The following is a 13,837-nucleotide window of genomic DNA, read 5'->3' as shown; positions in this document are numbered from 1 at the left end:
TGATCACTGTACATATCCATAATAATCAATACATTTCCTAACTGGGGGCAAAATCCTGACTCCCATCATCCCACTATTGGACATTTCAAAGCAAGCAACTATCAAGAGAAAATAACTTAACATCAATGCACGAATTAAAACTTGACGAGTGTGAACATCGTATCAAGGCAACATCAAACTCATGAGAGAAAAATCAGTCAAACCAAAACAAAGCAATGATTGGATGATCTTTTTCTAAATGGTGATTTTTCAACACACTTGTTCGTCAGTTATATTTTTCTTTATGCAATCATATCTCCTAGCAACTCAAGGATGTCATTGACTAGAGGAGAAAGGATGGAGACATGACCTTTACTTTGTCTAATGCTTGTGAGTTAATTTCTAGTAATTTGTGGATTTGTCTAAGGATATGGTCGACCAAAAGATCAAAGAAGACATTTTGGATTCATATATGAACAAAATTATATCTTGCCTATTTTTACGCAAGTGATACTCGGGTTATATCGGTCTTTATACCTAGATGCTTGTAAAAACTTGCAATATCAAAATTCATGCAAGAGGTACTCGGGTCATCACGGTTTAATCTACCATTGGTGTTTGTAATACCTTGCAACTTTTTAAAAGCTTAATGATGACAAAAATCACAAAAAAGATTCTAAAGATGACGTTGTCATGTTGCATTTCATTTCAGGATTGCATTTAGATCTTAGACTCCATCTATGTACTTTCCAAGGCTAGAACATCCTAACTCTGATTGAGTACATGGGACATTGATTAAAAAACAATTTATCCGTCATCGAGTGGTATCATTTTTATTATTCATATCATTTTGTATCATTATCATTGCTCATTTAGTATCATATCATTATTATTTGCATTATTATCTTCATATTCATTAGGTACATTATCAAATCATATCATTAGATCCATGATGCATTTACATTAGCATTCACATCATGCATTTTAAAGATCATTACATGACAACATACTCATATGCATCACAACCATTAAATTTCCAATATAAGCATTAGCACTGACATCACAATCATTTTCATACATACATTTCATCATTTTATCTGAATTAATCGGATATATTTCATCAAAAACCATCTGCAAAGAATATGTCCTATTTCATATACCCACATCATCATAAGTAAATAAATGCATAAATCATCATAGAAGCATAGTCATCATATATCACCTTCAAAACATATAGATCACATTGCATATAAATCACACATCACAATGACATCATACACATAAAATCAAAAAATCATCCATAACATGTAAATCAAGGCATCTCATAAACTGCATCCATCATCATCATGTACATAATCATGTAAATATTGCATCCAACATATAGAATGCATGCATAGAACCATCATCACATGTCATATCATCAAAAAATAGTCAATGTCCATGTACAATGATATCAATACAACAAGGTGGCAATAATCAAGGAATGTCATCTATGTGTATACATCAAAATACATCAGTACAAGGGAACTGAGGGGCAAAATCTACAGGTGGCTCCCTCCAGAATTTGTAGGCCTCGTTGTTGTACCAGAAGGGCCTTCACCTATACCACCACCACCTGGGTCTCTCTATGGACCTATCACCTCTTTTCTCTCCATCTCCCACTGACACCCACCATGCCTGGAGCTCTAATGAACATATGAGTGTGTTCATCTATCCGGGGGCACTACTTGGAAATATAGAGCCCTATAGTAATCAACCCTCCCTATCTGGTGGACAAGCTCTCTCAACGTATCTCTACCTATCCCTCGGCCCACACCCTATTTTAAAATCTACACAAGTGCCTATGCTCTGTCATATCGCTCTATGGATGTGTCCCATTTTGTCATGAGTTGAGTGATATGTCCCTATAATCGAGTAATCTGCCCCTGGGCCTATGCCAACTATGCTCTCAACTGCTCAATGACACCCTATAGCTGCTGTGTTTGTCCTTGTGGTGGCACCTGAGGCTAAACCTATGGCCACATTTATGGTCGAACCACTGGCTGACCTAATCCCTATGGTCTAACATATCCCTAACCATGTGGTCGTGGTTGTCCTGGTTGTGGTTGCACTGGTTGTGGTGTTGGCAATAGAGAACCCCTAGGTGCTTCTAGTACCATAAGTGGAGCTAAGGCATGTGGTGAAGGTTGCCTGTGTACTTGTCCTCCTCTATCTCCTCCCTCATTCCCTCCACCTCCCCCTCCATCTCTTCTACCTCTCCCTCATTCGCCATCTCCTTTACCTCTACCTCTCCCCCTCCCCCCATCTCCCTCATCCTCTCCATCCCTCCTAATCCTCTTGCCTTGAGCTGGCTGAGGCTCGTCATCCTCAAAAAGTGGCATTGGCTCCTCTGGATCTGTGAGCCAGGGAAATGGGTCCTCTGTAACATGGCGTACTAATGTGTCAACCCTCCATCCAAAACATGTGGCAGGAACTCCCATGCATGTCCACCCAGTGTTAGTATCTCTCCATAGGTTGTATCAAAATACAAGGAGGGCCCCCACTTTGGCCTCTCCTTGTGTGTTTGTGTGTACTATGTTGTACCCTGTGGCATCCCCTATGTGTGGCCATATTGTTTATAGACTCGCATGATAATAAAACACTCAATAATATACAAAGTCTTGCCAATCAGATATCTTGATGTAAACAGATAAGGTATCTCCCTCCAATCCTCCGCCCACTGCTCCCAACCTATGTAGAGTCGCCAAACAACTATTGTCACATCATCAAGTACCCTCCTCCAATACTCTAGCTTGCCTAGTCGACACTAGACAACTGCTTTGGCATATGCATATACATATGGTCTACCCGATAACCGTATCCTATCAAAAAGTGGTCATGCTATTGGGATATGCTCCCAAGCCCAAATCTGCAGTAGGATGACTCCTGAAGACAATGAAGCCCCCTCATTTTAGACAACCTGGTGCAAATCATGGTATAAGTGCGCCAACATGCATGCACTCCAAGCATATATTGTCTTCTCATCGAGCATCTGACCCAGTATCCACTCCTATCCAACTAAGAAATCATTGCCTCGCCTATCTAGGCATAAAAACCCCCCAATCAATCCTGCTAAAACTAAAGGAAGTGGCTCATAATCATCGACCATATCCTGCCATGGAATAGAATAACCACCAATTTGTGGGTCGTCAAAAATTTGTCTCAAGGCCTATGTCCCACCCTCCTCCTCGACATCATATACAACTAACTTGCCCATCACTAGAATGCGAAGGATACATTATACATCCTCCAAGGTGATCGCCATCTCTCTGGTTGATAGATGGAAGGTGTTGTGGTCACTATGCCACCGCTCTGCTAAAGTTGTCAACAAACCACGGTTCACCTGATACCATGACATATCCAACAAGAACCCCAACCCGCATGCATCAATAACTATTTGGTCATCCTCCATCAACTGAGGGATCATACTAAATGTATCAAGGTACTATCCTCACATCTGAAGGACTCGTAAATCAGCCTACACAAAAGAAACAGACCAAAGTCAACAACTAATCTAGTCTATCCACTCAATCAATTATCAGTCAACAACCACCCCAAAATAAAATCACACATCAACCAATTATCCTAATTTCTCTTCATGAGCGCATCAAATTGCTCATTGCGAGCGCATCCTAAATTTCTCCTCATGAGTGCATCATTTCCTATTACGATCACATCATTTATCTTTCGAGCACATCCTAATTGCTCCTTGCAAGTGTATCTTTTCTCTTCACGAGTGCATCATTTGCTCTTGCGAGCACATCATATCTCTTTCGAGTGCATCCTAATTTCTCTTTCAATCACATCCAATTGCTCATTGTGAGCACATCAAATTTCTCTTTCAAGCGCATCAAAACATCTAGTTTGGTCTTTTGAGCACATATATCATCTTAATTCAACAATTATCCATTCCATCTAGCTGAAGGATTGTCCTAAGTTGTTGACTACATCAAATCAAATTGTCAAAAAAATAAAAATCCTAAGTTTTGGATTGATTGAGCTATTTTAACTACCAAATGCACAAAACGAGGCACATGCGTCGAATGCACTAAAATGGGCTTCATATAAGCAAAATCATTTGAATGCACAAAAACATTTGGTGTATGCAAAAACATCTGGTGTATGCATTTTCCTACAAATCCACATCCCCACTCCTCTTTCCACTTCATCATGACACATGAGCATGTGATAAGGAAATAGCTAATTTACAAATTAAATTGGTCAAAATGCTCACATCAAAGGTACCTTGAGTCTTACACTTGGGTACTTACAACTTTGCTTGCTCCATGTTTCCAAAGTACTCAAGCCTTACACTTGGGTATTTGAACATTTGCTTGTTCATTCATCCAAAGTACCTAAGCCTTACACTTGGGTATTTGAACCTTCTTTGCACATGCATTTAGGGTACTTAAGTCTTACACTCAGGTACTCTAATTCTCCTTGCTTCTTGCATCTAGGTACTTGGATCTTACATTTGGGTACTTGGACCTTGCTTGCTCCATACCTATTTTCTCCATGTTGCTTCCTTGACCCATGGCTTGGCAATAAATTCTCATCTTCCATCTACCATCATAAATGATCTTTGCATCCTCACCATCCAATTTGCCAGATTGAATCTCAGCCATTGATTCTATGCCATCTCACTCTTGGCCTTGGAAAGCCTATAAATAGAGTCATCTCCATGCATAGAGGGGATCTCTTATTTTTGCATCATACTAATGCTAAGTTATCTTTAGTTTGTGCATCCATCTAGCTTGTTCTATCATCATTTTAGTATCATTTTATCTTAAATCATCTTGTTTATATCATGCTTAGCATCATCTTAGCTTCATATTAGCTTTGTTTATATCTTGCATTAGCTCTCATATTAGTGTAATTGTACTCCATCTTGTAAATCTCATTCTCGTAGTTGTCATCTAAGTGAGTCTTGTGAATCATCTGAGAGCACTAAATTGATAGGCTCAATAAGTCCTTGGAGATAGAGGACAATGGGATGCTCTTGAAGGATTTTGTTGCATTTGATGTTTCTAATATGATCTTGTTAAATATTTCAATCTAATGTCTCATTGGTACACTTGGGTTCTTAACTAACCTATTTTCTGTGTGTATGGGAAGTACCACCTTTGAGATTGTAAGGAATTTAAGTAGCGAAACAACTTCTTACACTAACTTTGAGAGGAGGATAATGCAAAAACTTTTATAGATCATTACAACAGTTACATAAACTTAACAGAAATAATCAAAATATCATGCATACCACAACACAGCAACACGATGACTTACATGGGGAAAACCTTTTCGGGAGAAAAACCCCACACTCCAAAAGCAGCTCAATATATTATTTAGTAATCAATAACATATTACAATATACTTGCAGAGAAAGCTCTTCACAAGAGTACCACTAATCATAGACTCAGAGGTAACTCAAATGCCATAAGACTCTTATACACAACCTCTATCTCACGCACCTCATTTATAGGAGATACGATACAAGAAACCATCGAACAGTATTACAAAACCATGTGTTAAAACCACCCAATAAGGTGTAGTCGACCTTATCTCCCTTCTAGATGCCCTATGACATGTTAAAACACACATAAACATGTGTCCCTCCCTTTTACATCTCATTTATGTGTCTGATGTGTTTTATATTTTCTATTTCAAGAGTACAAACTTCCGGAGGCCATAACTTGAGAATCGTGTGTCCTATTGATGAATCGTTTGAAGCATCGGAAAGATTGTGCAGTGCTCTATTTCCTCATAAGAAGCTACACATCTTACGCTCACTTTTCAAGGTGTTTTGGGGCCTCTAAATTCCTCAAAATTAAATTTAAACCTTTCATTGCACCCCTCCAAAATGGAAAATTAATATCTTCAAAATCAGTTGTGATCTTGCAACGTAACTTTACCAGAATTCTTATCTAGCCAACCAGAAGCTTCGGGGAGAATTTTGCACCATTTTGTGCTCAAATGAAAACTTACTATAAATAGTAACCTCATGTAAATGCAAGGTTGAGACACCATTTTTCCCAACAAAGATCTTAACTTCTTACTACATTAGGATAAACCAAATATTGTCCAACAACCAAATTTATCTATTATATAAAGAATTATAATTGGAAATATAAAGTTATTAGGATATTCTTTGAGACAAATTCTTATTAGAATGCAATATAACAATGTATGTTCTTTTTTTATCAAAATTAAATTTAGATACAGCATAGTTATAGTGTAATAGTGTTGAATATTATTACATATGTAACTTGCACAAGCTCTTTGCGAGCTAGATGTTAGTACCACACATGGACTACTATGCGGTACATTATCATTTTATACAAACAAACAACAAAGAGTTCCAAATATGAAAAATATTGTCCCTGCCCAAGTTCTAAAGTGATATAAGTATGACTGACAATCAAATAAAACAATTGAGAATATTAAATATTCAAATGATGAAATAAACTATGAGAACAAAGAATATAAATCACCAATATGTCCAAAATTGAGAATAGCTTTAAGAAACCTACACACAAGATAAGAAGAAGTGTTAGGGTGGTTGTGTTAAGAGGCTTGCCTTGGTCAAACCCTTGTATTGGTATTTCTATCTCTAGGAACAACCAAATTGGATAAAAGAGGTAATGTATATCAATGAAAAATAATAGATGCAAAGCTCTTGATAAAATATAAATGAAATATGCTATGATAATATTAAGATACTGAAAATATAACTTCAAGTTACCATAGTGAAGAATACAAAATCATCCCAACAAGAAGACCCCTCTTAGAAGCTACCATAATCACCTAATACAGCAAGAAATTTCATAAATACACTATGGAGAAATTTGAAGCAAGAAATCAAGAGAGTGCTATGAATAATGGCATTTTTCTCAAAGTTTAAAAGTAATTTAGGAAAAATTACATATATGCATGAATAAGAGTAATATTATGCTTCTTTTTTTTCTAAATGGGGAGGTTTTTTTTAACTTAGAAGGTTCAATCATGTCTATGAGACTTGACTTGGTGGGCAGGAGTATTGCACTAACAAATTCTAGGAAGAGTAATGCTCCAATGATTGGTCGAAACATGCATTTTCATTGGATGCTACGACATCATGTAGAAATTTTCATGTGGCACTTTTGTCCAATAAATTTAGACATAAATCGTAGATTGAGTATATCCTACTCTAAAAAGTAACATTTTCATGTTATCACAAAATAATTACATTGTCATTTTTTTCTCAAGATAAAGAGGAGGTTTTGTGTAGTGTGAAATTGCAAGGATGTACAATTTTCCACACTACAATATTTGATTGCCCAAACTCCTAAATTTTGAATTTTAACATGAGTCCAAAATAAATATAAAATAATATATTCTCTAACTACTTAACTTTCCTCATTGAAAATATTAGAAATGAGCTAAAGTTTGTCAAATTAAACTCTATTTGGAATGGGGCATTACATGGACCCAACCTACTAGTAGATATCATGGCTCCCAATCATATGAATCTCAACCACCTTCCAAATGAGCTATGGATCATGTTGACCATGGATGGTCATAGTCTTCTTTCCTACCATCAACCTCTTCACATGGCATTGTGATTTTGGCTAGTTAAATTCCAAAAAGTTTCCCCAACTAGATATGATAATTTCTCATATTCATGTTCATCAACTTGTGAATGAAGATTGAGAAGAAGAGGATGCTTTTACTAAATGGGATCAATTGTTGATGCTTTCATTCCCAATAATGTATAGGGTAAACTAGATAATTATGGTTCTCCCTAGTGTTGTAGTTCTCATTGTCTAATGATTTAATTGGTTCTTATTATTTGAGCTTGGTTCCATTAGAATTTATTTTGTTCTCATGTATTGTAATATTTCTATGTGCTCTTCAAACCTCGATGCTTCAAACCCTTGCAATAAAGGTATGTTTAGAACATGGGAGAGATAGAGGGTTATGACGGTAGTATGATTGTACTCATGGTTATGAAGAAGCACAAATTAGGTTAGCAAGATGATTTTGTATTTTTCCCATATTTTGAAGAAGTTTAATAAGTATAAGATTAAGTGGAGCAATAGAAGTTTGCACTATAAAAGTCTCGAGGGTGGAATTTTGGGTAGTGGATGTCTGATAAGCTACATATGTGGCAATAGAATTAGGCTAAGTTTTGAAAAATGGCTGCATGCTAATCATGGGTTAATAAGTGTCATAGGGACTGAGAGTGTTATAGTAGAACATTCAATAGAAAAACTACCAAGAGGCACATTCAATGTCATAGGTGGAGTGATCACCATGTAAATGATCTGAATAACTTCATAGGATGCACAAAGAAGCATTTATGAAAAAAAAAAAAAAAAAGGATAGGGAGTTTTGAAATCTTGTTGTGCCCAATATAAACAACTTCAAAGAAATAGATATTTAAAACATATTTATTTCTTTGGTTTTGTTAAGCTATTGGATGGTTATTCCAATAAAATGATATAAATATTTGTTTAATAAATGTTTAAAGATATCAATATTGAAGTATTTATATATCAATTAGAGATGTCAAATAATATATTATAGGGATGTAGGACATTTGTATTGATTTTGAGATATAAAGAAGTAATATTAAAGAAATATTAATATTAATGTTATTACAAAAATTAAATAGATTATTATAATTATTATTAGAATAAATATAAACATTTTTTATTTTTTTCTATTATAATTCATGAGTCAAATTGGTGAGAACTGCCAAAGGGTTGTAGCTCAATTGGTTGGACACAATTTGTATATAAGATAGAATTATGACATACCTAATTATAGTTATAAATTAATATATTATTATAATTAATTCCAAATAGTATAGACATCTAGGATATATCTATTTAACATGCATAACTTTGTATGTATAGAATTATGACCTAGCTAATTATAAATTGATAACATGCATAACTTTGTATGTGTGATAGAATTATGGCATGGCTAATTATAGTTATAAATTAATATATTGTTATAATTAATTCCAAATAGTATAGACATCTAAAATATATCTATTTAACATGCATAACTTTGTATGTATAGAATTATGACCTAGCTAATTATAAATTGATAGCATGCATAACTTTGTATGTATGATAGAATTATGACATACCTAATTATAATTATAAATTAATATATTATTATAATTAACTCCAAATAGTATAGACATATTAAATATATCTATTTAACATGCATAACTTTGTATGTATGATAGAATTATAACCTAGCTAATTATAAATTGATAGCATGCATAACTTTTTATGTATGATAGAATTATGATATAGCTAATTATAGTTATAAATTAATATATTATTATAATTAATATCTATATTTTCAAATAGTATAGACATATTAAATATATCTATTTAACATGCATAATTTTGTATGTATGATAGAATTATGACCTAGCTAATTATAGTTATAAATTAATATATTATTATAATTAATATCTATAATTTCAAACAGTATAGACATCTTAGATATATCTATTTAACATGCATAACTTTGTATGTATGATAGAATTATGACCTAGCTAATTATAGTTATAAATTAATATATTATTAAAATTAATATTTATAATTTCAAATAGTATAGACATCTTAAATTTATATATTTAATGTATATTTACAAATATCAATATTCAGATTCGCCATATTTGTATTGATTAGGAGATGTTAAAATATAGTAATATTGAAGATATTGAGGTACTTATATTAGATATAACAAGATGTCATTACTAAGACAACATTATTAATTATTTTTATTATGGAGAAAATATTAATTGGTTTTATTACCAAGACAACAATATTAATTGCTTTCTACTACTAATATTAACTATTATTAAGACAATTATCAAATTATTATGTTATCCTATGTGTCACCTTGATATTATTTGAAAAGAGTAATGAATATATATGTATTGCTTATTGTTATTTTTACTTAAGTTTTAACTATTTGTTAGTTTTCTATCATGCATTGATTATAGTTTTAAATTGTATTTATACTTTAAAAATCATTTTATATAAATATGTATTATTAGTTGAAAAATTGTGTTTAATAAGATTGATTTCTACTAAAAGAAGGGTAAAAAGTTATTCAACTAAAAATAGATACAAAGCCAAAAAGATCAACTACCCAAAAAACATATTACACAATTTAAATATATACAAAAAAAAAACTATTTTAACTGACTTGTTAAAGTTAATAAATCAGAATAAGAAATTTAAATCAATTGTAAAATATAAAATATAAAATGTAAATGTCAAGCAATTCGAAAACATTCTCTTTGAAAGCATTTGCACTTACCATATATTTCCAGCTTACTTCAATATTAGGTTTTTAAAATAAAGGCACAATAGAAACCATAAGCGTGAAATCTCGAGAATGCAAACATCTTATAAAATGTTTCTATCTAAAATTTAGGGCTTTAAAAAATTTAGAAGAGGAGCGTTCAGTATGTTATCATTATTTGTAGGCTTAGAACCAATGTTAGAAAAGAAGAAGATATTGACCATGTTTCTCAAAATAAGGCATCGTCAATCCTTCTTCACTATACTAAATAAACATTGCATTTGACATATGATAAGAGTATAAAATAGTGCAGCATAGTCTTAACTAATTATTAGAAAACTGAAAAGAGATAAATGCCTTCTTTCATGAGGGATCATTAGGGTTCTCAATAAACCAAACCCATAATCAAATTTTCTTTAAATCATCAGTATTGCCCGTTGTTCAGAGAGCTGGAATAGGGTTGTCCATAAACATAAACATGCATGCATTTTTCACAAAATATCCAAAACAAAGCAACTGTGAATAAAACCAAAAGGATTTATCTATCAGTAAATTTATATTTATATATAGACCAAACTGTTAGAACTGTTGTCAAAGCATGTATTTGGTAGTGATCTGTCCATTTGTCAAGGCAGTCTCCGTAAAATATACGACTGCAATTGCACAGCTTTCGAATTTCATCTTCTTCTCATTAAAAGAAAAAAGAAGTCCTATACTATGATGTACTTTTCAAAAATAGACTCATTTTCCAAATGATAATCAAGAAATTTGAATGCATGTAGAACTTGTTAAAGAATTTATAGTTAGAAACACCAGGTCTGAATTTGCCAGCTATATGCCAGCTATATACAAACTATAATGATGCATTAACTGAAAATTGGGATTACTAATAAGTACTAACAACTCAGTGTCAAATAATACCCAACCGTAATGGCTAGTTGAACACTTGCACAAATTGCTAGAATGTTTTACACTGTAACATCAATATAATTGAACATATTTTAAGGGGTTACCTTTCCATGAGATGCCTGTTGCACAATATAAAAGATACAGAATTGAGAGTTTTTTATTGTCAAAACCCCTACAAAACATGATACGGGAAGTTGCCTGTTGCAGAAAACCTTCTTTCCTGTACCTTCTTTCCTGTAGGCTTATTAAGCCAGCCAAAATGGCAACAAATTCTATAGACTGAAACAAATTCTATAGACTTACATTGCATGATTAGGCCTTATTAGATCACTAATAAGAGGAGAAAGTAACAACTTAAAGTATATCTGAGGATCAAAATTGATTGCAAACATAGAGAAGCTTTCCAAATGCACTCTACAGCAAAAATTTGCAATCAACTCATGGCTGTCATGAAGAGGACAATATGATATTAGCTTGACAAAAGGAGAAATTGACTTCACAGTCCAATATGCTATCAGATCTTTCCATTGCCTTCAGCCCTCTTGGTTTCTGCAGCATAAAATAGAACACAAACAATGCAATCTCTTAGTAGATGTGTAATGTAAATATGTTGATTCAATAAAAGAAAAACCCAGAAAAAAATTAGGGGCAAGCCCAATGTAGGTACTGCATGGTTGGTCAGACATTGACAAGTTTTTTGAGCTGGTTTTTTTGGCTCTTTGAAATGCTAAGATATCATAGATTGACAAGTTTTTTGAGCTGGTTTTTTTTTCTCTTTGAACTGCTAACGCGTAGGTATCACCAACTGCGCCTGGCAATGCCGGTCTAACAAACTACCTTTTCATATAAATGATTTTCACCTTTCAAACCCTATCTACATTCATTCGAGATGCAGCTCCTTAAGTGACTCTCGAACACATCTACTGACTCTTGAACCAGGAAGGAAGGCCAGACATGTAATTTTTTTTATGTCACATTGTTTTATAAATTGATAATAAAGAAAAAATTTATTAAAAAAAAGCAACCTACCTTATAAACCAACAATATAATAAGATGCTCAGAAAACCTAAAATCCCAGCAACTGTTGATTTTGAAATTGACAATTTCCTCTTGGTAGGGACCTGCAAATTCCATATCAAGTAAAGAGCTCATAAAACTGTATGAAATTCCTAAATATTATCCACTCAAATTTCGTTTCAACATATCAACAGATATGAACACATCCAAACTACACAATCATATACAATAAAATAATAAAACCATCTACATAAAAAGAGGAAAAAAGCCAAAAAGCTGAGAAACAATATTTACCACGGATAAAGGAAGCTTGAAGAGATGAAGCATGACAGATAGGTTGAAGTCTATGACAAAATTTCTTTTCTTTTCATCCAAATCAGGGATATAAGCTACAAACTGGCGTTCACTGCGAGGGACAAACTGGGTAACAGAAATCTTGTTTTCATTGATTACACTGCCATGAAATACTTGTATGGCCATTTGGGCATCCTCTTCAGACACAAATCTAACATATCCATAGCCTTTAGAAATACCATTGTCCAATGTAGCGACTCTGGCTGATATCAGTGCTCCACAGGTAGAGAACATCATGTGAAGCTGTTCACTAGTGATGGATGGATCCAAATGATTTATAAACAGATTTCCTTCTAATGCATTGATTTTTGGCCCTTTGGGCTGGATGGCCACTCGAAGAGGTTGGCCCTTCATAGTACAACCATCCAGAACCTGCAAAGCCAAGGCAGCATGCCAAGCTTTTTCATAATTTACATAAGCATAGCCCAAAGACTTCTGAGAAATTTTGTCCAGGATCACATGACAGGAAGCTAGAGGACCATATAACTGGAATCTTTTTACCAGTTCTTCCTCTGTTACAGTCGCTTCTAGATTGCCCACAATTAGAGAGGTTGCAGTTGAATCCACTGCAAGAAGTCTTCCCTGCTGTTCATCAGCTACTTCCATGCCTAGATGCTGCGCAATCAATGCAATTAATTAGAAATCATACAAACAAAATCCCATAAATATTTTGTTTTTGTTCAAGATGGAAAATAGAGATCTTCTTCATTGGCAACTAAGATCACATATCAATCTTTCTAAATAAATAGGCCAATATCACTCAGTGCATGGTATTATCTTTGGCAACCTCAGAGTGTTTTTCTATCTTAAAAAAAGAAAAAAAAAAATTGAACACAATAACTCTAGAATGTTGTTTAAACTTACTTGGATATAGGTTGAGGTCTGGAAACTAGATTTTGTGGATGGCCCTTGTAAATGATCAAAATAATTTCAGAGCCATAAAAACGCATTTATGGAAAAGAAAAGAGATTGTGGCCGATATAAATAGCTTTCTTTTTTGTAGCTACTGGACAGTTATTCCAATAAAATAAAATAAATATTATTTAATAAATGTGTTAGAAATATTTAATATTAAAAAAATATTATTTAATAAATGTTTAGAAATATTTAATATAAAAAATATTATTTAATAAATGTTTAGAAATATTTAATAGAAAAAATATTATCTAATAAATATTTACAAATATTTAATATAAAAATATTATTTAATAAATGTTTAGAAATATTT

The 13,837-nt window shown here is 33.2% G+C and overlaps 1 protein-coding gene across 1 annotated transcript; it reads right to left on the bottom strand.

Moving 5' to 3' along the window:
- Window positions 1-12,501: 12,501 nt before the first annotated feature.
- On the bottom strand, window positions 12,502-13,215 carry LOC131036356 (uncharacterized). The gene has a single exon (XM_057968220.2). It carries the CDS (start codon window positions 13,213-13,215, stop codon window positions 12,502-12,504), a length of 714 nt encoding a protein of 237 aa, XP_057824203.2.
- Between the last annotated feature and the right edge of the window lie 622 nt (window positions 13,216-13,837).

The sequence above is a fragment of the Cryptomeria japonica genome, chromosome 2 (genome assembly GCF_030272615.1).
Source record: "Cryptomeria japonica chromosome 2, Sugi_1.0, whole genome shotgun sequence".
Classification (NCBI taxonomy): domain Eukaryota; kingdom Viridiplantae; phylum Streptophyta; class Pinopsida; order Cupressales; family Cupressaceae; genus Cryptomeria; species Cryptomeria japonica.
This window is presented reverse-complemented; position numbering and strand designations above follow the sequence as displayed.

Coding starts and splice junctions, on each gene's coding strand:
- LOC131036356 (XM_057968220.2), bottom strand. CDS start 13,215: ATGGAAGTAGCTGATGAACAGCAGGGAAGACTTCTTGCAGTGGATTCA.